We start from the raw sequence: 27,122 nt of genomic DNA on the forward strand, positions 1-27,122 counted from the left end.
CCCCCGCCCGCAGCGGCCTCCAATGACGGGTTAACGTGCTCCGCAGCCGCCTGACACCCCCACTCATCACTAAATAAAGACAGGAAAGGGGCGCTAAACTGAATACCGGGCCGTATATACAGTTCTACACAACGCCGGGCCGGCCCCCGAGCGCTGCAGCGGAGAGCGGGGGCCTGCTCTCGGGGGGGGCGGCCCTCCTCTCCCAACATGGCGCCGCCGCGGACGCGCCCCTCGGTTAGCGTTCTAGCGCTCGCTGCGTGGCGGGCGGCTGCAGCCTAATAACTACCGCACTCCCCTGCCTCGCGCCCTTGTTGCGAGCAGACCCAAGTGATACCCCAGGAGCCTCGTAACGGTACCCCGGGGGCGCCGACACAGTTCACGCATGCTCAGTCCGCTCCAACGTCGCTGTGACGTCATCGGTGCGCGCCGCCGGCCGCGTCTGTAGCCAAGGGAACGGAGCCGCCGTCGGAGAGACGCCGGGGCGCGGGGCCCCCACCCTGGGTAAGGAGGGCTCTGGGTCCGCGGGAAACCTGGTGCCCGGGCCCCGGCTCGGGTGATGACCGAGGCCTCCGGGCCTCAGCTCTGGTCCCAGTGACTGTCACACTCAGAGCCGGTAACTCCGGGCAGCAGCGAGTGCCGGGCCCGTAACCTCTGACCCTTTAACCTCTGACCCTTTAACCTCTGACCCCTTAACCGCTCACCCCTTAACCTCTGGCCCCGTCCACGAGCAGGTCCCCGGGCTCTCACCTATAACTCCATTCATCCTCTACTCCCCGGGCTCTTACCTATAACTCCATTCATCCTCTACTCCCCGGGCTCTCACCTATAACTCCATTCATCCTCTACTCCCCGGGCTCTTACCTATAACTCCATTCATCCTCTACTCCCCGGGCTCTCACCTATAACTCCATTAATCCTCTACTCCCCGGGCTCTCACCTATAACTCCATTCATCCTCTACTCCCCGGGCTCTTACCTGTAACTCCATTCATCCTCTACTCCCCGGCTCTGATCTATAACTCCATTCATCCTCTACTCCCCGGGCTCTTACCTATAACTCCATTCATCCTCTACTCCCCGGGCTCTTACCTATAACTCCATTCATCCTCTACTCCCCGGGCTCTTACCTATAACTCCATTCATCCTCTACTCCCCGGGCTCTTACCTATAACTCCATTCATCCTCTACTCCCCGGGCTCTTACCTGTAACTCCATTCATCCTCTACTCCCCGGGCTCTTACCTGTAACTCCATTCATCCTCTACTCCCCGGGCTCTTACCTATAACTCCATTCATCCTCTACTCCCCGGGCTCTTACCTATAACTCCATTCATCCTCTACTCCCCGGGCTCTTACCTATAACTCCATTCATCCTCTACTCCCCGGGCTCTTACCTGTAACTCCATTCATCCTCTACTCCCCGGGCTCTTACCTATAACTCCATTCATCCTCTACTCCCCGGGCTCTTACCTATAACTCCATTCATCCTCTACTCCCCGGGCTCTTATCTATAACTCCATTCATCCTCTACTCCCCGGGCTCTTATCTGTAACTCCATTCATCCTCTGCTCCCCGGGCTCTTACCTATAACTCCATTCATCCTCTACTCCCCGGGCTCTTACCTATAACTCCATTCATCCTCTACTCCCCGGGCTCTTACCTGTAACTCCATTCATCCTCTACTCCCCGGGCTCTTACCTATAACTCCATTCATCCTCTACTCCCCGGGCTCTTACCTGTAACTCCATTCATCCTCTACTCCCCGGGCTCTTACCTATAACTCCATTCATCCTCTACTCCCCGGGCTCTTACCTATAACTCCATTCATCCTCTACTCCCCGGGCTCTTACTTATAACTCCATTCATCCTCTACTCCCCGGGCTCTTACCTATAACTCCATTCATCCTCTACTCCCCGGGCTCTTATCTATAACTCCATTCATCCTCTACTCCCCGGGCTCTTACCTATAACTCCATTCATCCTCTACTCCCCGGGCTCTTACCTATAACTCCATTCATCCTCTACTCCCCGGGCTCTTACCTGTAACTCCATTCATCCTCTACTCCCCGGGCTCTTACCTGTAACTCCATTCATCCTCTACTCCCCGGGCTCTTACCTGTAACTCCATTCATCCTCTACTCCCCGGGCTCTTACCTATAACTCCATTCATCCTCTACTCCCCGGGCTCTTACCTATAACTCCATTCATCCTCTACTCCCCGGGCTCTTACCTGTAACTCCATTCATCCTCTGCTCCCCGGGCTCTTATCTATAACTCCATTCATCCTCTGCTCCCCGGGCTCTTATCTATAACTCCATTCATCCTCTACTCCCCGGGCTCTTACCTATAACTCCATTCATCCTCTACTCCCAGGGCTCTTATCTATAACTCCATTCATCCTCTACTCCCCGGGCTCTTACCTATAACTCTATTCATCCTCTACTCCCCGGGCTCTTACCTGTAACTCCATTCATCCTCTACTCCCCGGGCTCTTACCTGTAACTCCATTCATCCTCTACTCCCCGGGCTCTTACCTGTAACTCCATTCATCCTCTACTCCCCGGGCTCTTACCTATAACTCCATTCATCCTCTGCTCCCCGGGCTCTTATCTATAACTCCATTCATCCTCTACTCCCCGGGCTCTTATCTATAACTCCATTCATCCTCTACTCCCCGGGCTCTTATCTGTAACTCCATTCATCCTCTACTCCCCGGGCTCTTACCTGTAACTCCATTCATCCTCTACTCCCCGGGCTCTTACCTGTAACTCCATTCATCCTCTACTCCCCGGGCTCTTACCTGTAACTCCATTCATCCTCTACTCCCCGGGCTCTTACCTGTAACTCCATTCATCCTCTACTCCCCGGGCTCTTACCTGTAACTCCATTCATCCTCTACTCCCAGGGCTCTTATCTATAACTCCATTCATCCTCTACTCCCAGGGATCTTATCTATAACTCCATTCATCCTCTACTCCCCGGGCTCTTACCTGTAACTCCATTCATCCTCTACTCCCCGGGCTCTTACCTATAACTCCATTCATCCTCTACTCCCCGGGCTCTTACCTATAACTCCATTCATCCTCTACTCCCCGGGCTCTTACCTGTAACTCCATTCATCCTCTACTCCCCGGGCTCTTATCTGTAACTCCATTCATCCTCTACTCCCCGGGCTCTTACCTGTAACTCCATTCATCCTCTACTCCCCGGGCTCTTATCTGTAACTCCATTCATCCTCTACTCCCCGGGCTCTTATCTGTAACTCTATTCATCCTCTAGTGCCCGAGCTTTTATCTATAACTCCATTCATCCTCTACTTCCCGGGCTCTTACCTATAACTCCATTCATCCTCTAGTGCCCGAGCTTTTATCTATAACTCCATTCATCCTCTAGTGCCCGAGCTTTTATCTATAACTCCATTCAACCTCTACTTCCCTGGGCTCTTAACCATAACTCTATTCATCCTCTAGTTTTTTTTCACCCAAGGGTGTACTTCACATAAAGGTCTTGTGAGATGCCAACGGGAGACTAGTCTGGAGAGAAAGTGCACTCCCGAAAGACATTTTCTGCTCCAGCCAGTCTCGTGCCAGTATTCTGTAAGACCTTTTCGCTTGAGGTCTGTTCTCTAGTCTAGCAAACAAAAAAAGTGATGTAACATGCCAGTGAACTAACCTTTGTTCTAAAGTATCACTTTAAGAAATTACTGTTCCACACAACCTTAGAAATAACAGCCACACGTAATGCTGGGCAGATTGCCAGTGGGACTAGGGACAGTGACCAGACTTCAGTAAAGGTGTTCCTGTTGTTAATAAGATGGAAACTACCCCACTACCCCAGGCCAAGATTTCCAATTTTGCAGTAATGACTGAAATTCTTTAGTAGGGACTTTTTCTCTGTTCACAGGTACTGGCTGTTGATATTCACACAAGAAACCTGTGGCTCCTTCATAATGACATAGACATCTTTTCGTGCTTTCCTGAGTGATCGAGACCTGGCAGAGTGGCTGCTCCAGCAGCGCTATGGTTGGAGACCCTTTCCGATGGTGGCGGCGCAGTACCAGGCTGAGGAGCCTGTTCTGCCTTTGGAGGGAGCCGAGATACGGGTGCTGAACATTGGCAGGTAACACCCCGCCTGCAAACTGTGGGATCGAGGATGAGTCTAAATGCAGAGTTGAACCTGTGCTTTAAGTATAACCATGATGTAACCTATTTCCATTACAATTAATTTGTGGTTTTAACCCATGTGGATATCTTTTAATCGAGGCTTAGATTTGGTTGTCATGGGCCAGTGTTAACACTCCTGATATAATGATATCATTAGTCACATGTCCACTGTGTTAATTAACTCCTATTTCCCTATACTAATCCAGCACTAATCCTTTTGGGTTCTGAAGTAGAGTACTACTTGCCGAATAGCGATTTGAGACCTCGTCAGGGATAGTAGCGCTATGTTTACAGTTAGCGATTACGTTTTCAGTTGATGCTAGTGCTCGGCATACCTAGAGCCCCCGCTAATGTTCTGAGGCTGCTGGTAGTTAATACGAACCGGAATACGGTACAGGTAGAGAAAATATAAACCTTTTCTAGGCCAGCTGCAGAGTGCGCTGCGTTGTGTGGTGTCAGGATTTATAACGACAAATAGAAGCGTTTGTCGGAGCAGCTCAGCTGGTGAAAATAACAATGTGTTGGGTATGAACATGATCACAACTTTTAACAGTGATCATCTCAACAGTCCTGAATAGTTGAACAGTTTTGTTATGTTTTGCGGATTTGTAGCCGGGGGGATATGCTGGTGCTGAGTAGTTGTGAGTTTAGGTACATCTAGGACTTAGTGGTACTACTCGAAAAAACAGATCTTTAGCTTCTTGCAGAATTCAAAAAGTGAGGAAGAGGCTCTAATGTGAAGCCGTGGGTTCTTTCACCCTTTAGGAGAGATGTAGGGAAAGGCTTCACCAATGGATTCAGTTTTCTGTATGTGTAAGATTTGTGCGAGTAGGGTCCGGATGAGCAGCGGTGTCTGGAAAGTTTGTGAAAGCAGATACAATTGTTGAGGTGTCCTGAGGGCTCCTGAGTGGATGACTTCATGGTGGCAGCGGTTTCTTCTGGGTTGATGATGGGCCATGTGGTTAACATTGATTTTTTTTAAATATGATTATACAGCGTTTGGTGTAGTCTCGTAGGGTCCGGCTGCAGGCTGAATATGCTGTAAATGGCAGTGATTTTGTTGCTGAATAATTGAGAGGGACTGTTGCAGAAGTCATACAAGGTAGTGATTGAGTTGGAAGCGGGCAATGGTGAGATGAAATCTTTCACAACGGTGTAGATTTCTTTGCTTCTGTTGCTGCTGGTACTGATGTGGTCCGCTAGAGTGTGGCGTTTGGTGGTCCATATTCTTTGGTGGATTTCAGCATCCTTCATTCGTTTGACTTATTCTCTATTTGCGTTGCAGTTGTTTGCGGTGGCGTTTCATCAGTCTGAGTTCCCCCGTGTTCCAGCTCACCTGGGGTCTGGAACTTGTTTGTTTGGGGGGAGGGCAAGAGGTGATCTATTTGTTAAAACTACTAATGGCTTTGGGGAGGCTATTGCAGTGTTCGGCTCATTGGGTGTTGAAAGGTGGTCTGGTGGTGGTGCATCTGCATTAGACTGGAACAGAGATGCTGAACTTGACGAGGGGGTGATCTGTCCAGGGAACTAGTGTGGTGTTTTTGACTTGGATGTTACAGAAAATTGTGAAAATAGGGTTCATGAGTTCTCCGCTGATGTGGGTAGGTTCCTTTACTCTTTGGGTGAGACCCAAGCTTCCAAGGTCTTCAGTGAGTGTTCTTGAGTTGGCGTCCATGTGGACTTCCTGCTGGAAGTTCAGGGCTTCGAGTAGGATGTAATTGCTGGAATCGAGGGAGAGTGATACAATGAAGTCCGTGATGGTGTCGGTGAAGTTGGTGCATGGTCCCGGTGGTCTGTAGATGAGAGTGCTGCTTAGGGGGAAGTTGGCTGTGACGTGGAGTTTGAATGACAGGAGTTCAATGCTGGAGGATGATGTGTCTGTGGTGCAGCTGATGGTGTTCGTGTGGATGATGGCAACTCTGTCCCTGTGCTCGTAAAGTCTGTCTTGTCTGGCAGTCTTGTAGCTAGGGGGATGGCTGTGGCAGTGTCGGTGCAGATGCAGGATCCAGCCAGGTTTCAGTGAGAAAAAGTAGGTGAGTTGGGAGCTGAGTTTCACAGATCTGCTTGAGCTGACGACTTGGTGATTTCAGATGCAGGAAAAGAAGGGTAAAGTTGAAGCAAAGCCTCTTACTGCTATTAATCACTTGTTTATTTTATCTCTCTCACTTAGCTGCAGATGACTTTCCTTCAAACACAGCAGACCTTGGGTGATTATGTCACGGATGCCACATGCACCAGGAGGGATCCTGCCACCTCTCGGTGCACTGATTGTGCAGAGGAAAGTGGTGCCTTGTGATGTGGGCCATAGAAGCGAAAAGGCGGAGGCCACAAACCCAAGTAAGTAGTGACCTTAGCAAACCGTTGGAATATTCCCAGTCACTTGTGTTCCCCACCTCCCTTGTGCGGCTTAATCCGTTCACTTTAGGGACGTGCAGCGAACTGCCTGGATGTATACAGCATGCGTAAAAGATATATATATATATATATATATATATATATATATATTTTATTTTATTTTTTTAAGTGGGAGCGTTGACCACAGCATTTTGCAACGCTGTAACGATGTGCATCATTATGCATGAGCACCTACAGAATTGCACACACACCATTTCTTTTATTTAGTAATCCAAGATGAATTGGTAAAAAAAAAAAAAAAAATAATGAAAAAGTACTTCAAAAGCGTTTATTTAAGGCAGAGGGGCTGGCAGCAGCAGTTTTCTACCTCATACTTCCCCCACCTACCAAAAAGAAATAAACGGGGAGTGTGTGTGTGGCGGGGTGGAAGTACCACATGAGTGAGAGCAACACAGACATGGAGACCCCAACAAGTTAGAAAGTAAAATGGAGTGTGGCAAAGCAGGGCGGGGGTAGAGGGTAGAAAAACACAAGCAGCAACACGGAGTGCATTGATGGGTTTTTGACAAGGGAGGGCGAAGCATGTGAAGAGAGGGTTGGAAAACACATGCACTCTCATGGTGTCCTTAAGTAAAAATAAAAATGTAGTTCCCTAAAAGTGAGCACTGGAAGAAAAAAAAGCCAGTCACTGCAAGAGATGGTAAGGAGTCTGTGCTCCAGAGGAGGGACAAACACTAGATGGACAAGCTGGTAAAAGGAAAGACATCAAATAAGAAGCAAGCAAATGAGAGTGACAATAGAGCCAGCCACTGATAAGCAGTGGGTGGGCTGTAAGACCGTGTAAGTTCTTGGTAAGCCTACAATAGTTTTTTTTCGACGAGGCAGGTTGCTGTGTCTGGTAGGCTCGACCTAAACAGGGTAGGCATAAAGTTGTCCTTGTAGAGAACGAGGCATAAAGCTCAAGGTTTTGTGAAGCCAAGAGGCTTACAGTGCATTGCTAGGTGGTATACGGGTTTATGCAGACATTTTGTAGGCCTATGCTAAAATTAGAATCTAGGTTACAAGTGTAATTAAAGCCTGTACTGTAACTAACTGTGCACATGTTGTATGTTACAGATTCCAGGTCTTCTTATAATGCAATAACTCAGACAAAAAAGTTGGGGCCAATGTGAAAAGTTATAACTGTTTGTGGTACCTGTTAGCAATATCTGTTTAAGCTCTATTCTTGTGGCGTAAATTTTGGTTAAATTTCTAAGCACGTGTGGTCCAGGACTTCAGTGTCTTGAGTCCAGTTCTGCACTCACATTTTATGGTTAGGACAACAATCTATTACTTGGACAACAGCCACGCAAAGCATAACTCGCATGCCAGATGCAATGCTCATGACCTCACCCTCAGTAAACCAGATTCAATTACAAATGTAAATGATCTTATAGGGGACAATACACATCGCATTATTCTTACTACCTCAACAAAGGTGTCTGTGAATGTAGTATCATAATTGGTTTTATTATGTGTTCTTATTTAAGTTTATTTTGCCTTTAATTGTTTTTTGCTGGTGTTACTGTTCTGAGGTCATAAGCATTGCTTTTGGTTTTCTGCTTATGAAACTAGATCCGTGACTCCAACAATAGGTCACCAATGATCTATCACGATTGCCCGGGGTTTGTGGTACGAGACAGTAAAGATTGCTTTGGATTTGTGGCCCCCAGACAGGATTTGCTGGACTGATTGTCATCAATGGGGACTGTGAATTCAGTCGTTAGATCGGCAAACCCTGCTGGAAAATGGCAATTTTTTCAAAATGTAGACACTCTGTGGTTCCTTTTGTCCCCTCGCGCCCCACCTGAGCCTCTGGAGTCAGGGTGTGCTCATGTTGCCCTCATTTGTAGCCTTATAACCTTTTTTCAGGACGGGGAACCAAATCCCGGCATCCTGTAATGGCAGCTGCAAAAAATTTTCATTCAGATTGTTTTGGTTTCACAGACCCGACTCTAGATCTGCAAACCCTAAATGGCAAATGAAAGAAAAAGTGCCCTCAGCCAACCGGAGTAATGTTTTGTAAAATTTTTTTGGGATATATGGAGCTCTGCTGAATATGGGGGTTGTTTGAATGGTGGAAAAGAAAGTTCCCACGAAGAGGGCTTAAAAGACAATGGGTTTGCAACTTCACCCCTGCACACTGCAGCTTCAGTGTCACTCCGAAGCTGCGTTTAGTGGATGGATTTTAGTTTTTAAATTAGCCTGTGGTGTGAAAGCATATTGGAAAGGTAGCTGGGAGCCAACCATTCACTGCTTTGAATACAAGTTTCGTCATAAATTTGGATTAGAACCACTCTACGTTTTGGCAATATGAAGAGGCGGGGGCATGCGTGGGAAGATTGTATAACGTTCCGGAGCAAAATGTAGGATCTTGTGGATAGAAGGGGCTTACATACACCATCCCCCCCATGATACTGGACAGCTATTTTATATTTTGGCATCGTCAGTGCTGTAATCAGGTGACAACACATTTTATTAAGGAGAGGGCACTACAAGTAAAGAGAGGATGGTGCGTACTGCAGGATGGGACAGCGCTGCGAGATCAGCATTGACAGTGCCCTTGTATCATCAGGTTCTGGGCCTTTGTGTCTTCAAGTTCACGCTGCTTGTATCTTCAGGGTCAGCTCCCTAGTATCTTCAGGGTCAGCTCCCTAGTATCTTCAGGGTCAGCTCCCTAGTATCTTCAGGGTCAGCTCCCTAGTATCTTCAGGGTCAGCTCCCTAGTATCTTCAGGGTCAGCTCCCTAGTATCTTCAGGGTCAGCTCCCTAGTATCTTCAGGGTCAGCTCCCTAGTATCTTCAGGGTCAGCTCCCTAGTATCTTCAGGGTCAGCTCCCTAGTATCTTCAGGGTCAGCTCCCTAGTATCTTCAGGGTCAGCTCCCTAGTATCTTCAGGGTCAGCTCCCTAGTATCTTCAGGGTCAGCTCCCTAGTATCTTCAGGGTCAGCTCCCTAGTATCTTCAGGGTCAGCTCCCTAGTATCTTCAGGGTCAGCTCCCTAGTATCTTCAGGGTCAGCTCCCTAGTATCTTCAGGGTCAGCTCCCTAGTATCTTCAGCGTCAGCTCCCTAGTATCTTCAGCGTCAGCTCCTTTTGTATCTTCAGCGTCAGCTCCTTTTGTATCTTCAGGGTCAGCGCCCTTGTATCATCTGGTTCTGGGGCTTTGTATCTTCAAGGTCACAGCACTTGTATCTTCAGGGTCGGCTCCCTTGCATCTTCAGGGTCGGCTCCCTTGAATCTTCAGGGTCGGCTCCCTTGAATCTTCAGGGTCGGCTCCCTTGAATCTTCAGGGTCGGCTCCCTTGCACCTTCAGGGTCGGCTCCCTTGCACCTTCAGGGTCGGCTCCCTTGCACCTTCAGGGTCGGCTCCCTTGCACCTTCAGGGTCGGCTCCCTTGCACCTTCAGGGTCGGCTCCCTTGCACCTTCAGGGTCGGCTCCCTTGCACCTTCAGGGTCGGCTCCCTTGCACCTTCAGGGTCGGCTCCCTTGCACCTTCAGGGTCGGCTCCCTTGCACCTTCAGGGTCGGCTCCCTTGCACCTTCAGGGTCGGCTCCCTTGCACCTTCAGGGTCGGCTCCCTTGCACCTTCAGGGTCGGCTCCCTTGCACCTTCAGGGTCGGCTCCCTTGCACCTTCAGGGTCGGCTCCCTTGCATCTTCAGGGTCACTGCTCTATGAGGTGAAAGGACAGTTCTGTGGTGTGAGAAGAGATGGCGCGTTGTTATGTAGATACAGCCTCGCATCTGCAAGGACAGTGCAGCGGGAGCTCCCTTGTATCTTGAGGGTCAGCCCCCCTTGTATCTTCAGGGTCGGCTCCTTTGTATCTTCAGGGTCGGCTCCCTTGTATCTCCAGTGTCACTGCTCTATGAGGTGAAAGTACAGTTCTGTGATGTATGGAGAGACGGTGCGTTGTTATGAAGATGCAGCCTCGTACCTGCAAGGACAGTGCACCAAAAGCTCCCTTCGCAGAAGGTACATCAAGCGGACTATCAGTCAAATATAGGAAGGTTAAACAACCACACATACAGATGTAAACAATTATGCGTTCAATTTTTCCAGGAGACAAAAATGAACAAAATGCAAAATTACTCTTTACAAAGATGCAGCTACCTGGACAGGCCATTTCAATGCAGAGCCCATCCCTGGTTCAAGACCAGGACAGAGCCATGCCTCACTGCCGCAGACCTGCAGCAGGGACAGCAGTGACGAGTGTAAAACTCTGGACATTGAAGAGCATATCCACTGCAACCAGAAAGAAGGTCCTGGGAGAACCTGCCATGCCAGAATTTACTTAAATCTGTAAAGTCTGATTAAACTGTGTGATCTTAGAGAGAACCTTCCTTAATCCTTCTGTCATAGAAAGTGTGCTTCGTGGAGAGAAGCCCTTGCAGAGATTTCTGTAAAAAATAAAATAACAAAAAAACACACAGAAAAACACCCCCTGATGTTTTGCACATAGCGGCCGTTCCTGCACTAGGCCTTAGAGTCTGGGAATAGCTGTTATTTAACTTTTATTTGCTATCCAGCTGAAAGTTCGAGAAAAGTAATTCCAGCAATGTAATACTGCTTTTCATCCCCTTTGTGGTAATAAGTTGCAGCTGAAGCATTGATCCCAGAACACATGACATGTGCCAGGTAGTAGCCCTAGCCCGACCCATCAGCCCTTGCTTTGGCCGAAGGTGCCTGAGGAAGGTACATATAAAGTTTCTCCTCGAGAGGTCAAAGGACAAGTGATGTACTCTTCGTCAGTGTGATCTGGAGGTCAAGGGTCTGTGATGAAACTGGCTTCTATGGTTTGGTGGTTTGATCTTACTAACTCTGGTGGGTTAAATCAATAAGCAGTGGCTGTAAAGCGTAAAATGGGATGGGCCCTGGGTACCGGGAAGTGCCAGTGCAGAGAAGGGGTTTGGACTTGGCATCCGTAGCGTTTGGGTGTGCTTGGGCAGAGCAGTACTGCACTGTAGGGGTAAGTCTGTTTTGTTTCTTCAGTTGTCTCTTTTTAACTGTGCAGAATTCCTGAATCAACATTTGCACTATTATTGCACCTTGTGGTGAGCCCTTTTAGGGTTGATCCTGGTGCTTACAAGTTGCGTGCCAATCCTTGCAGTTGAGGCCTCTTTCTTGGACTAGAACCTATTGCTTTCAGGTTAGACGCAGGTCTCTGCAGCCTGACACTTCTTACTAAAACTGAAAGCAGTGACCTGCAGGTTTCAAACTGATCACAGTGGTCTGTAACTCGCTGATGTGCGATACTCAAGTTTTACCTTGTATTCATGTGCCCAGGAGGGCCTGATGCAAGCCCGGATTTCAGAGTAACACACATATATATAGTATTAGCACATGAAAGCATAGTATGTATATGTACCTCCAACTGGTATCCTGAATCACTAGAAATCAATCCATCCCTCCTGGTCTTAGTGGACGCCCCTGTTTCGACTTGAGGTATGGAATGTTCTTTGACTAAGTTTTGTTTGGCTATTCTTAAACGTGGATTTTATTGTTTCATTACATTTACAAATATACAGTGTTGGTAATGATACTTTAGTTTTGCTTAGTAAAACATTTATATAACCTACATTTAGAGGTTAACCTCTCTCATCACATCCTTGTTTCAGTAGTGCAATACTTCAGGGGATATTGGCCAATCAACAGACATCACGTAGGTTAATGTTGCTGATTCTGCACAATATTCGGGTTCGCTTGTATTTTGATACCAAATTGAGGTTGTTCTCCAGTGCTGTTCATCCAGGGTTATGAGACTGTGTTTTTTGTGCATCTCGCACTTTAGCTGCTTTCTGAAGCACAGGTGAGGAAGGGTAGAGGTGGGCAGAAGGGCTTGATATTCTGGGGTTATGTAAGACCTGAAAGGACCAGGGAGGGGCAGAGATGGTGAGGGTCATGGATTATGAGGGAAGCGCTTTGTAGGCCAAGAGCTAGAGAGAGAGTGCCATGTGCTGATCCTAACCCTGGTCGCGGTCACCTCTTGTCTGATACACCTGAACCCTAAAAACACATTACCTCCCTCTACTTAACCCTACCTTCATTTATCACCACCCAATCCTGAACCCTAAAAATCCATGACATCCCTCTACCCGTTGCTGACCCCTAAACAACCCACCTTTCTTGATCTCTGCCCACACCTGCACCCTACAAACCCTTACCTCCCTTTACCTGTTCCTTCTCTGAACCCTAAACTCCTTACCTCATTCCTGACCCCTTAATACCCCATCCCTTAACCCCTCCCTTTTTTACTTGACATAAAAATTTGGGAATTTAAAAAATGCCTGTGTTGTAAAGGCCTGCATTATAAAACGCTTAAAAAGGCCCCTTGATGTGCTTAAGTTAGTTGCAAAGGATTGCGTTGTAAGTCCACCACGTTGTACATGTTACATGCTGGAAGGAGTGTTGGCTGCTCCCTCAGACGGCGCGTTAGAGGGTTCCCCATAAATGGATCCCAACATGGGAAGCCACAGCAAGTGGATTCAGTCAGGCAGAGGATATCTTCGAAGGATAGATGGAAACAACTCGCCTTCTACTAAGGTCCTCAGATGTTGCTTCATCCCAATCTTCTCAATAGCCAGAGGGGCGACAGGCGGCAGGGCTGATTTATAGGAGCGTCATTACTATTAGGTGCACTAAAGACATTAGACATGATCCTACTAGAGAGGAGAGATCAGGACAAATGTATAAACGAACATCAGTTTGCCTACTGTGATCCAGTCGGGCCACTGGTTTTGCCTGGATTAGGGATCTCCCGTGGCAGCCGCACATGTTTGCTCTTAGGCTTTGTCTGTGGAGAATGAGACCTGTAACCTGCCTCAGCGGCAGAAGGAGGAAGGCGTAAACACAGAAGTGCCTGCCTCCCAGAGGGCCTTCTGCTGGTGTCTGTTCCATGCTTTCTGTGCTATGGTGAGGGCGTCGGAGAAACATCTCATAATTAAATGAAGAGGCTCATCAGAGTATTCAGACCTGGTATAATGTGTAAAACAACAAAAATATGAAACCAATTCAGTGACTTTCTTGTTCTTTCAGGTTCCACCTCAGATGCAAGTTTTGATAAGTCACTGCATAGAACAGAGGTCCAGCTTCGTAACCATCTGGTTCCGGTGGTGAAACGCAGCCCCTCTCATCTCTCCGGGGGTGGTAACTTTCATGACCATGACAACGAGGACGATGTTGTGTTGGCTTCCCATTGCCTCCCATCTGCTGGTGTTCCTGTTCCTCAGGTGGAGCACGGTCTCTCAGGGCTCCATCACTGCTTGGTGATCCAGCATGACTCTGGGGCCAATACTCTGAAGGGGTTTTTCAAACAGTCATCCACTGAACCCCCTGTCGGTGAGTTCTACCACCATCCGGTTTATGCTAGTGTGGCCCAGAATGGCAGCTGGCTCCATGCCCTGACCCTGCAGCAGCACTACCTGAACCTGGCAAAAGACTACACCATGCGCCTAAAGGGTGCTTGGGCTTTTACACAGCGGCTCTCCGACATCCTGGTAGCACTAGTCCCAGCCAGTCTGGTACAGACAGGAACGCTGAAGGTACTGTGCGAAGAACTTAGGACACATACCGGCCACTGGCGTGTCTTGCAGAGAAGAATCCGAAGAGACCACTGTCTGCGGCCACTCTTACTCCACAAGCAGAACACTTTCGCCCAGATGAGGAGGACTCTGTCACGGCTAGCATGCCAGGCCACACAACTCATAGAACTCTGCATAAACTCCATCCTGCAATCCCTGGCTCATGCCAGTGCCCCCAGCTTTTCTTCAGAGGAACTGACAGACGTCTTCCGAGCAGTGGAGATTTACAACCAAGTTGTGTCAGAAAGTTCAGCTGTTTGGCTACTGCCAGACTGCCAGTTGAGTGCTGATGTGCCAGAGTCTGCACCAGGACCCAACAGCACTCTGCAGCGATGGCATGCTCAGAGAAGACCTGGCACATACCCCATTGCTAGAGTCTTGAGCATTATCTCTGAGGAGAGAGGGCAGCAGGCTGCAGAACGATTCCACCAGTCTCTTCTGCAACAGGAGGAGTTCTTACATCGTGTGAGCAGAAGTTCTTTGTGTTCCGTGGACTGGAAGAATGCCAAGGTGCCTTTGTTTGGGAACATTTCTTCTTCGGTCACTGGTACAAAACAAATAAGGCCATTGTTGTCTAGTCCCAAAATCAGACTGTGCCAGCCTGCATGTAGTCATCTAAGCGCCTCTCGGCTGATGGAAGCCATATGTGCAGAGGATGACCAGTTGATGGAAAGCATTTTGGATGTGCTGGTGTCCTCAACAGATACGTTTTGGCATCACTTTCTTAAGAAGCCAAAGCTAGAACGTCCTCAGTCAGCTAAAGCCCACCCTATGTTGCAGCCATCTCAAGACGAAAATGAACTTTTGGCTGCAGACGGTGATCTAGATGTAATCCATGCAGAAGAGAAACTGCACATTTATGGGAGTCTGGACTCGACACACCGACTAAGAACCCCACGCCCAGATGCCGTAGGGGTGCTGCACACACGGTACCGCACGCTGCTGTGGAAGAAGTTCATGTCTTGTTTCTTCGATGGGTTGTACGCTCATCCTGGTACTGCCCCATGCGAGGGATGCCTGTGTCTGCTGAAGGAAGGAGCCAGCATGGCTGTGGCTCTAAGCGTGGAAGACATGATGAAAGACGGTGAGTGCCTTCATCCCTAAAGCCTGGAGTGCCACTAGGGAAAAAAGATACTCATGTGAAAGTTCCTCAGCATATATACAACCATTTGTAGTTGCTCCACATTGATTGATTGATATTCTGTTACTGCTGTTCAGTATATTAAACACTAGAGGAGATATTGATTACGTTCCGGGAGCTATCAACATGTTAGAGCTGCTCCCAGGACATTTGGTCTGGGTGGCAGGGGGATAATGTGTGGTATAGAAGGCAGTGGGATTCTCCTTTTACATTCGATGGAGTGCTCACAAGAGTTAGATACTCTCAGTTTACACGTTACCATAGATGGGATGGGATCTCAAATGCAATCTCATGGTGCAGTGCTGGGTTTCCCAAAGATGGCAGCAGAGGACTCCCACTATGTTCTTTGTACTATGCTCTCTCCCCCCCTTGCGTTCATTCATCGCTGCACAAACGTACCCCTTGCACACACCCGGACTCACACCACATGCATGCACACACATTTGAACAGAAATCTGGACAAAAAGCTTGGGCTGGGCTGGAAAAGGAATCCCAAGGAAGAAAAAAGAAAAAAAAATGTTGCCAGCTACAAAGTTGATCTGAAATTGTCTGTGATTCATGAAAAACAAGCTTGTTAGATGATGCCATTCAGCAACTCTTTTTGGGTTTTGTAGATTTGTATATAAAGGAAGTGTTTTCATGGTTCAGTGAGGACAGAGGGGACAGGCATCAATTGAAAATCATGCAGTGCACACAGCAAACCGAGCTGCAATGCAGGGTGTTCCCTCGCACAGAGGAAGGGTGTATTACAGACTGCTAGAGTGCTAGCATCCTTCACAATTAGTCTGTTAAGTAGCAGGACAATGATCTCCAAATATATAACACAAATACATCAAAGACCGCGATGGTTAGCCCATTTCAGCATTCGGAAGTCTCAGTGATATTGCACTGGATGGCTCAGGGCCAAGGTGCAACCCAGCGGGATGAGGGAGTCTAAGGGTAGGAGGCCACAGGAGGTGATACACAGGCCAGATAAGGATCTTGCTGGGGGAAGAATCTAACTGCATTTAACTAATTGTGGTGAAAATACTGCTCACCAATACTGATCCCATTCGATTGGGTCACTGTGGTCTTCTTCAGTGCGTCCCACTTTTATGCACTCAGTGCAGGTGTGGATCTGCTGTCTCGCTTCAAAACCAGGTTGAGGTGGTGTCTTTTCCAGGCTGCTCTCCAGACACAGCCTTTGTGTAGAGTGATGCTTTTCACTGCATCTAGTGTCCAGCTTGGAGCACCCACAAAACAAAACGCAGAGAGGTCTGAGAGTGTTGGATCTGGCTGCCATCAGCCACACTGGAGAGTGACTGGGGAAAGACAAAATGCGGGCCTCACTTAAGATGTCCATTTTATCTTGAGCAACAGAGACTGCAGACCCACTCTTCAGCCTCATCGTCTACCAGGTTAGAGGGATACAAGAAAACTAAGCAGCAGCTCCTCTCAGGTGACGGCTGGATAGCATTTCTATGAGAGGCTTGCCTACTCCGTCGCCATTTCAGATGTTCTCCCTCCATTTAAGGAGGACACTATTGTCAATGTGTCCTCTGTATAGCTTCAGAAATGTCAGCAGTACGCGTCCAGTGTCTTTGAAAACAACTTCACATCCATCTTGTCCAAAAAGATAGGCCACGGGCATCCAAAATGGACCACACGCTTCGTGTGCCCCTCTTGTTCACAGATCAGGTCCACGACCTCATGTCAATGGGCCTCTGTGCACACTCTAGATTAATGTGAGGCTAGGGACATACTCAAGAATCGGGATTCCAGATATAGGCAGTCAAGCACCAAAGGCAGGACAACATAACTGTTCACCAAGAAGGGCACATTCCAGTGCCAACAACATTACAGTCACCAGCTCGCCAGTGTCCGTATGTTTGTAGAGTAGACACCAGCTTGGCAGATTATTCAGTTGGAATGAAAAAAGAACCACAATTTTATCCATTCCTTCAGTTTGGGCCCAAACTACAAATAAATGAAAGCTTCATGGAGATGATTCTGTAAGGGATTATGAGTGTTCTATAACGCCCTCTGTGCTTGGCTACATCTGTTCGTTCTAGGTATTTATTCGTCGTGCCAGCGACCCACTTGACTGTTCGTCATGGAAATTCCCTCATATGGCCAGCCCTCCAGTATGAGTTGTAATTTGAATGCTGGGCCTATTGGTGTGACCAGGGAGTACCCATTCTCTGTAGCCCTAATGTAGCATTTATTGTTGGACATCAGCAGTCTGGTTGATCCAGTACCCCAGTAATATGGTACGGTTGGAGCGGGACAGTGATTGCATGAGCTGTTCTTTCACCCAGTACATGAATGAAGGCCGCTTTCTAATATCGTTGGTCTCGTTTCAGCCTCCGTTCCGGAAGAGTGCGTGGTGGGCAGCTGGAACCTGTGCTTGCACCTTCTTACAAGAACAGCCTTGATTGGTTGGGACCACGGTAAGGGGTTTGTTGGAAAGGGAGCACATCTTTAATTGTATTGTGATGTCTTTTTTTCATTGCCTCAGTACTGCTGATGCCTTTGGACCCTCCAGTGTTCAAACGGAGGTAATTGGGGGAGGTGAGGAATGAAGAGGGCGAGGCCTACAGGGATGTGTGTTGTGTGTATCAGACAGTGGTCCTTCACCAGCCTCTGTGCCTTCCTTGTGGAGGTCGGTGGCAGTCACTGGTATGGGATGTGTGGTTCAACGCGGCCACAGAAAGCCACACAGTTTACATCTGAGCCAGGGCCAGAGTTCTGTGAACAGCTGCAAGTTGACATTGAACACCTTGATTTATTGCAATCTTACCAGAAAGGGGCAGGTTTGTGTTTGGGTGATTTCATGTAGTGTGACTCACATAAGTGCACTGGCTGAAAATGGTCTGAAACTCGGTGCCAGATAAAAACATCTTGGTGTATCGTTAAGGGAAAAGCAAGGAAAAATATTTATTATACTACTTCTTGCTTAAGGTGTTCTCTACACCAGGGGTCTACAAATTGGGGGACTGAAAATTATCTGGGGGTGGGAGAATGGGGGTGGTACCAGGCTCTGGCTAAAGTAATAATCATGCTGATAACAGCGCTTTGTTTTAAGCAAACAAAAAAAAGCAATAGTCAACAACTCTGTATTAGGCCATCACTAACTTCATTTCTCATTTATATCTGCTTGGGAGTATGTGTCATAAGAGGAATGGACTCCAAATAGTCCTGGAGGCTCCCCACCCCCATTTCTGAGATTCACATTGTGTATACCTTTACACATTAGCAAGGTCTAGTTAACCAGAATAGTATGTTTGGTAATCATGCATGTGGTTGAATTTTTAAAATAGGTACCAGAACTTAAATTCAATGTTTAAAAAGTCTAGTCATATTTAAACTTTTCCAATTTAATAGAAAAATTGTGAAGAATTCTGTGGGGCCTCAATGGGTTTATTTTTACACTGGAGGGGGGCGCAGTATTAAAAGGTTTGAAGACCACTGCTCTACACCATAAGACATAAGTTTAAGCAGTTGATGTATAGAGTACAAAAATGAGGAGCTACATCTATAAGAGGTGTAACCTAGTGCCTTTAGAAAGCACTATGTTGTTGCAAAGCTTGGGACGGTAGCAGATTGTTGTTATTTTAGATGACTGTGAGAGAATACTAAAGATGTGTGTCCGTCCGTCCGTCTGTCCCTCCCTCCCGGTGTGGACAGCGAGGTTAAGCGTCCTTTGAGCTTGGGCGACTATTGGAAGTGCGTGAGGTAGATATGGTGTTGAAGCGCTTGGGTGAAGGCTTAGCCAGAGGTTGTATGGAGCACAGCTGACAGGTCTGGCTGCTTTGAGGATGAATGGACAGCGAGTCGGTGGGGTCTGAGATTTGCTCTACTGCAGTCTGCCTTGTAAGAGTATTCCACAAGCCGGTGAGAGGTATTTAAGCAGGAGTATAACCACACCAGTGGTAAGCGGAAAACCATGTCGGCCTGGTGTTAGTGTAGGTAATGAAAATATTGGTAAGGACTATATACACAGTGAGAGTGAAATGATAAAATACAAAAGAATCAAGAACCCCCACCCCTTTGCACAGGGTGGAGACACCGAATAAGAGTGGGGGAAAAACGGGCTTTGACATAAGGGACCCTTTACCACAACGTAAGGTTGTACAATATATACAGTAGTACCTATAGGCTATTGGTCGGAGCCGTTTCAGTATTATTTTGTGCATGGAATTACTAAATGTGGTACCAAATCTTTAAAATATGTGTTTGGCAGAGGGCTTGCAGCAACAACTGATTACTGATAATGAAGTATAGTTGTGTTCACAGGAGAAGATTTAATTTTTGGATGCAAGGGATGCTCACCACTGATAACGGTTGTGGAAATTGTATATTGCATGAGATTACCCGGAAACAACAGGACATCAACCTTTTGCCATGATGCAAGGAAGCATGTTGGGAGGTAACATTACCCACTGGGTGTGTTTGTTCTCGAACATGATTGAATTTGGATCAAGTAGTTGAAAGAACGAGCTGTAAGCAATGAAAGATGAACAGTACTTTAACACAAATTGGGGTTACTCGGCTGAGTCTGAGATTGAGACATGTTGTGGGGTTTGATATTCTCATGCCGAAGGGATCAGTTCTACTTATTGTTTGGTCAGTCTTGCAGTGGAATGTAGACTATGGAATTTGGATGGGATGGCTGTAGTTCTGCCGGCATAGGTTGGCCTTTGGGAGGTTGAGAGAGTTGGTTCAGTCGGTAGTGTTAGTGTGATCTGTTTCTCATGCCGAAGGGATCAGTTCTAATTATTGTTTGGTCAGTCTTGCAGTGGAATGTAGACTATGGAATGTAGATGGGATGGCTGTAGTTCTGCCGGCATAGGTTGGCTTTTGGGAGATTGAGAGAGTTGATGCAGTCGGTAGTGTTAGTGTGATCTGTTTTTCATGCCGAAGAGATCAGTCACAATCATTGTTTGCTCAGTCTTGCAGTGGAATGTAGACTATGGAATGTGGATGGGCTGGCTGTAGTTCTGCCGGCATAAGTTGTCCTTTGGGAGAGAGTTGGTGCAGTCGGTAGTGTCAGTGTGATCTGTTTCTCATGCCGAAGGGATCAGTTCTAATTATTGTTTGGTCAGTCTTGCAGTGGAATGTAGACTATGGAATGTAGATGGGATGGCTGTAGTTCTGCCGGCATAGGTTGGCTTTTGGGAGGTTGAGAGAGTTGGTTCAGTCGGTAGTGTTAGTGTGATCTGTTTTTCATGCCGAAGAGATCAATCACAATCATTGTTTGCTCAGTCTTGCAGTGGAATGTAGACTATGGAATGTGGATGGGCTGGCTGTAGTTCTGCCGGCATAAGTTGTCCTTTGGGAGAGAGTTGGTGCAGTCGGTAGTGTCAGTGTGATCTGTTTCTCATGCCGAAGAGATCAGTCACAATCATTGTTTGCTCAGTCTTGCAGTGGAATGTAGCCTATTGAATGTGGATGGGCTGGCTGGAGTTCTACCTGCATAAGTTGTCCTTTGGGAGATTGAGAGAGTTGGTTCAGTCGGTAGTGTTAGTGTGATCTGTTTCTCATGCCGAAGGGATCAGTTCTAATTATTGTTTGGTTAGTCTCGCAGTGGAATGTAGACTATGGAATGTGGATGGGCTGGATGTAGTTCTGCCGGCATAAGTTGTCCTTTGGGAAATTGAGAGAGTTGGTGCAGTCGGTAGTGTCAGTGTGATCTGTTTCTCATGCCGAAGGGATCAGTCACAATCAGTGTTTGGTCAGTCTTGCAGTGGAATGTAGCCTATGGAATGTGGATGGGCTGGCTGGAGTTCTGCCGGCATAGGTTGGCCTTTGGGAGATTGAGAGAGTTGGTTCAGTCGGTAGTGTTAGTGTGATTTGTTTCTCATGCCGAAGGGATCAGTCATAATCATTGTTTGGTCAGTGTCGCAGTGGAATGTAGACTATGGAATGTGGATGGGCTGGCTGGAGTTCTGCCGGCATAGCTTGGCCTTTGGGAGGTTGAGAGAGTTGGTTCAGTCGGTAGTGTTAGTGTGATCTGTTTCTCATGCCGAAGGGATCAGTTCTAATTCTTGTTTGCTCAGTCTTGCAGTGGAATGTAGACTATGGAGTGTGGATGGGCTGGCTGGAGTTCTGCCGGCATAGCTTGGCCTTTGGGAGGTTGAGAGAGTTGGTGCAGTCGGTAGTGTTTGTGAGAAAGTAGCCTCTTTCTAGCCTGGTTACCCCCACTTTTGGCCTGTTTGTGAGTGTATGTCAGGGTGTTTTCACTGTCTCACTGGGATCCTGCTAGCCAGGGCCCAGTGCTCATAGTGAAAACCCTATGTTTTCAGTATGTTTGTTATGTGTCACTGGGACCCTGCTAGTCAGGACCCCAGTGCTCATAAGTTTGTGGCCTTATATGTATGTGTTCCCTGTGTAGTTCCTAACTGTCTCACTGAGGCTCTGCTAACCAGAACCTCAGTGGTTATGCTCTCTCATTTCTTACAAACTGTCACTAACAGGCTAGTGACCAATTTTACCAATTTACATTGGCTTACTGGAACACCCTTATAATTCCCTAGTATATGGTACTGAGGTACCCAGGGTATTGGGGTTCCAGGAGATCCCTATGGGCTGCAGCATTTCTTTTGCCACCCATAGGGAGCTCTGACAATTCTTACACAGGCCTGCCACTGCAGCCTGAGTGAAATAACGTCCACGTTATTTCACAGCCATTTTACACTGCACTTAAGTAACTTATAAGTCACCTATATGTCTAACCTTTACCTGGTAAAGGTTAGGTGCAAAGTTACTTAGTGTGAGGGCACCCTGGCACTAGCCAAGGTGCCCCCACATTGTTCAGGGCCAATTCCCCGGACTTTGTGAGTGCGGGGACACCATTACACGCGTGCACTACATATAGGTCACTACCTATATGTAGCTTCACAATGGTAACTCCGAATATGGCCATGTAACATGTCTAAGATCATGGAATTGCCCCCTCTATGTCATCCTGGCAATGTTGGCACAATTCCATGATCCCAGTGGTCTGTAGCACAGACCCTGGTACTGCCAAACTGCCTTTCCTGGGGTTTCACTGCAGCTGCTGCTGCTGCCAACCCCTCAGACCGGTTTCTGCCCCCCTGGGGTCAAGCCAGGCTTGTCCAAGGATGGCAGAACAAAGGACTTCCTCTGAGAGAGGGTGTTACACCCTCTACCATTGGAAAATGGTGTGAAGGCAGGGCAGGGGAGGGGTAGCCTCCCCCAGCCTCTGGAAATGCTTTCTTGGGCACAGATGTGCCCAATTCTGCATAAGCCAGTCTACACCGGTTCAGGGACCCCTTAGCCCTGCTCTGGCGCGAAACTGGACAAAGGAAAGGGGAGTGACCACTCCCCTGACCTGCACCTCCCCTGGGAGGTGTCCAGAGCTCCTCCAGTGTGCTCCAGACCTCTGCCATCTTGGAAACAGAGGTGCTGCTGGCACACTGGACTGCTCTGAGTGGCCAGTGCCACCAGGTGACGTCAGAGACTCCTTCTGATAGGCTCCTTCAGGTGTTAGTAGCCTTTCCTCTCTCCTAGGTAGCCAAACCCTCTTTTCTGGCTATTTAGGGTCTCTGTCTCTGGGGAAACTTTAGATAACGAATGCAAGAGCTCATCCGAGTTCCTCTGCATCTCTCTCTTCACCTTCTGCCAAGGAATCGACTGCTGACCGCGCTGGAAGCCTGCAACAAAGTAGCAAAGACAACTACTGCAACTCTGTAACGCTGATCCTCCCGCCTTCTCGACTGTTTTCCTGGTGGTGCATGCTGTGGGGGTAGTCTGCCTCCTCTCTGCACTAGAAGCTCCGAAGAAATCTCCTGTGGGTCGACGGAATCTTCCCCCTGCAACCGCAGGCATCAAAAAGCTGCATTAACGGTCCCTTGGGTCTCCTCTCAGCACGACGAGCGAGGTCCCTCGATTCCAGCAACTGTGTCCAAGTGGCCCCCACAGTCCAGTGACTCTTCAGTCCAAGTTTGGTGGAGGTAAGTCCTTGCCTTACCTCGCTAGACTGCATTGCTGGGAACCGCGACTTTTGCAGCTACTCCGGCCCCTGTGCACTTCCGTCGGAAATCCTTTGTGCACAGCCAAGCCTGGGTCCACGGCACTCTAACCTGCATTGCACGACTTTCTAAGTTGGTCTCCGGCGACGTGGGACTCCTTTGTGTAACTTCGGGTGAGCACCGTTTCACGCATCCTCGTAGTGCCTGTTTCTGGCACTTTTCCGGGTGCTACCTGCTGCTGAGAGGGCTCCTTGTCTTGCTCGACGTCCCCTCTACCTCCTGGTCCAATTTGCGACCTCCTGGGCCACAGCAGCGTCCAAAAACGCTAACCGCACGATTTGCAGCTACCAAGGCTTGTTGGCGTTCTTTCGGCGGGAAAACACTTCTGCACGACTCTCCACGGCGAGAGGGATCCGTCCACCAAATGGGAAGTCTCTAGCCCTTTTCGTTCCTGCAGAAACCTCAGCTTCTTCTGTCCAGTAGAAGCTTCTTTGCACCCGCAGCTGGCATTTCCTGGGCATCTGCCCATCTCCGACTTGCTTGTGACTTTTGGACTTGGTCCCCTTGTTCCACAGGTACCCTAGATTGGAAATCCACCGTTGTTGCATTGTTGGTTTGTGTCTTTCCTGCATTATTCCTCTATCACGACTTCTTTGTCTTTGGGGGAACTTTAGTGCACTTTGCACTCACTTTTCAGGGTCTTGGGGTGGGCTATTTTTCTAACCCTCACTATTTTCTAATAGTCCCAGCAACCCTCTACAAGGTCACATAGGTTTGGGGTCCATTCGTGGTTCGCATTCCACTTTTGGAGTATATGGTTTGTGTTGCCCCTCTCCCTATGTGTCTCCATTGCATCCTATTGTAACTATACATTGTTTGCACTGTTTTCTAAGACTATACTGCATATTTTTAGTACTGTGTACATATAACTTGTGTATATTTGCTATCCTCACTCTGAGGGTACACTGTGAGATACTTTGGCATATTGTCATAAAAATAAAGTACCTTTATTTTTAGTATAACTGTGTATTGTGTTTTCTTATGATATTGTGCAAGTGACACTTGTGGTACTGTAGTAGCTTCACACGTCTCCTAGTTCAGCCTAAGCTGCTCTGCTAAGCTACCATTATCTATCAGCCTAAGCTGCTAGACACCCTATACACTAATAAGGGATAACTGGGCCTGGTGCAAGGTGCAAGTACCCCTTGGTACTCACTACAAGCCAGTCCAGCCTCCTACAGTGTTAGTGTGATCTGTTTCTCATGCCAAAGAGATCAGTCATAATCATTGTTTGGTCAGTGTCGCAGTGGAATGTAGACTATGGAATGTGGATGGGCTGGCTGGAGTTCTGCCGGCTTAGCTTGGCCTTTGGGAGGTTGAGAGAGTTGATGCAGTCGGTAGTGTTAGTGTGATCTGTTTCTCATGCCGAAGATATCAGTCACAATCATTGTTTGCTCAGTCTTGCAGTGGAATGTAGACTATGGAATGTAGATGGGCTGGCTGGAGTTCTGCTGGCATAAGTTGTCCTTTGGGAGATTGAGAGAGTTGGTTCAGTCGGTAGTGTTAGTGTGATCTGTTTCTCATGCCGAAGATATCAGTCACAATCATTGTTTGCTCAGTCTTGCAGTGGAATGTAGACTATGGAATGTGGATGGGCTGGCTGGAGTTCTGCCGGCATAGGTTGGCCTTTGGGAGGTTGAGAGAGTTGGTTCAGTCGGTAGTGTTAGTGTGATCTGTTTCTCATGCAGAAGGGAATCAGTTCTAATTATTGTTTGGTCAGTCTCGCAGTGGAATGTAGACTATGGAATGTGGATGGGCTGGCTGGAGTTCTGCCGGCATAGGTTGGCCTTTGGGAGATTGAGGGAGTTGATGCAGTCGGTAGTGTTAGTGTGATCTGCTTCTTAAAGCGCTATTTTTACCTTCCACCTCCTATCTGTTCACTGGCGACGATCATGGCCTTGCTGCATGGGGCACCCTGCTGTGACCACCTCACCTTTACTCCATCCTCCTTTACTGGGACCTTTTGGATTCTTGCTCTCCTTTCCGAGGCACGCACTGCACGCGTTCACATCCTCAGCTCTTCATATTCGCAGGTTTCTGGGTGTGTTCTCGGACTTTCTGCCACCGTAGAGTGCACCACTGGAGGTCCCATTGGGACCAAGTCCAACAAGAAGGCAGCTGTGCATGGGGATCTGCCCAGGCCCATGTCCAAGTGATGCCAGGAGACCCTCCTGATGCATGCTGCTCACTGCTGGTCTGGTGCACAACCCTCCCCTTACCTCACATCCAAAGGGGAGCACAGACGTTTTTATTCCGGTTTTGCCTATTGTTGTTGGCAAGGAATCACTTTCAGAAGGTTTCCAGGTGTTTGTCCCTCTACAGAGCATCTAGTGAGACAAGACCTTGTGCACAGGGACAGTCCTGCTGGGAACTCTCTGAGAACTGATAGTCTGGGTCTTTTCTCTCTTGAACTCATCCTGGGGAAACTGCTTTTGTGTGAAGATCACCATCTTCCCATTTTTCAGGAACAGACTGAATTGTAAAAGAAGACCAATTTTTGGCCAACTATTGCATTTTTCTAACTGGTAGTCCATTTTTCTATTTGTCTGGTAAAAACCTACCAGCGGTATGTGGTGCAAACAGATGTGAAAAACATGTGAACCCTGAAAACTATTTATTTCTGAAAACTAGTTACAATTTCAAGTTCAACAAGGGGTCGTTTGTGTTGATTCCTCATGGTTTTCCTGAAGAAAGTTATTGTTGACATAAAAATAATGAAAATAAGTAGGACACAATAGGAATTGGTGATCTTTTAATTTTGTGCTTCGCTTGCTGATCTAGAGTTACGGCTATCAGACCCTTCTGGTCGCAGAAGGATTCGATTGTCTAAGAGCACGCGACAGTCGGAGCCACAGCTCAGCTACAGCTCATAATGATGTTTCATTGTACCTACAATGCAGCAATTCCTATAGTAAAAACCTATGAATGAAAGATTGGTGTGAAGGAAACCTGCATATTTTTGAAATGTGCACAAGATACACGGGCTTAGGAATAGTGGGTATTTGTACACCTCTGAATTTGGGGTCACCCACACCATCGTGATTCACAAGGCATTTTAGCAAAAAAGTGTTCTTTCTTGCACGCTGACTTACATTTGGAAGCCAAAATGGAGGGAAATCCAATAACAGATGTTCTACTATTCTGTGTTCCTACACTTCTTTGTGTAAAAACAGTACACAAAGTGTGGGTGGGCCTAGCGCCTGCAACATGGAGACATCAGATGTTTGCCTTGTAAAATGACCAATTTTAACAGTCTGGGTAGCTGTGGAGTTTGGGCCCAGGCTTTGCCGCCACCAGGGAAACCTACCAAACTCTCACATTTCTGCAAACTATACACCCATCAAAGTCACGATTGCGGTGACTTGGACGGATGCCACAACCTTTTCTTACCTAGAATACACTGAATATCTGTTCAGTGAGGAAAATTTCCAGAATCTGCTGGGATTTGAAACATTTCTACCACCCAGCATTCCCATAAAAATGATACCCCACTTGTGTGGCTGGGCCTAGCGCCTGTGACAGGAAAGACTCTAAAACGTGATGGACAGACTTCAGGGTTTGGGCATGGAACAACCCGTTTTGGTGATGTGGGTGGCTGCAGAAGTTTTGCTTGGCCATCTCCCAGAGAAACCCAACAAACCCAGACATTTCTGAAAATTAGACGTCCGTGGTGATGGGATGTGCAAGGATACAATCACACTCGTTCTTCATATTTCTGTGAGAGAAAGTTCCTGAATTTGTGGGGATCCACAAAATTCCTACCAGTCATCTTTCCCACATTTCTCTCAATAAAAACGATGCCCCACTGTGTGGCAGACCC

The 27,122-nt window shown here is 47.7% G+C and overlaps 1 protein-coding gene across 1 annotated transcript in view; it reads left to right on the forward strand.

Moving 5' to 3' along the window:
- Positions 1-407: 407 nt before the first annotated feature.
- CCDC142 (coiled-coil domain containing 142) overlaps positions 408-27,122 on the forward strand; it is a 104,429-nt gene continuing 77,714 nt past the window's right edge. Inside the window, exons 1-5 of the mRNA XM_069205747.1 lie at positions 408-501; positions 3,902-4,117; positions 6,332-6,498; positions 13,584-15,212; positions 17,612-17,698. Of these exons, the coding sequence (XP_069061848.1) occupies positions 6,375-6,498; positions 13,584-15,212; positions 17,612-17,698 (1,840 nt within the window). The 5' untranslated portion in view covers positions 408-501; positions 3,902-4,117; positions 6,332-6,374. The remainder of the gene's footprint in view (positions 502-3,901; positions 4,118-6,331; positions 6,499-13,583; positions 15,213-17,611; positions 17,699-27,122) is intronic.

Source organism: Pleurodeles waltl, chromosome 1_1 (genome assembly GCF_031143425.1).
Source record: "Pleurodeles waltl isolate 20211129_DDA chromosome 1_1, aPleWal1.hap1.20221129, whole genome shotgun sequence".
Lineage (NCBI taxonomy): Eukaryota > Metazoa > Chordata > Amphibia > Caudata > Salamandridae > Pleurodeles > Pleurodeles waltl.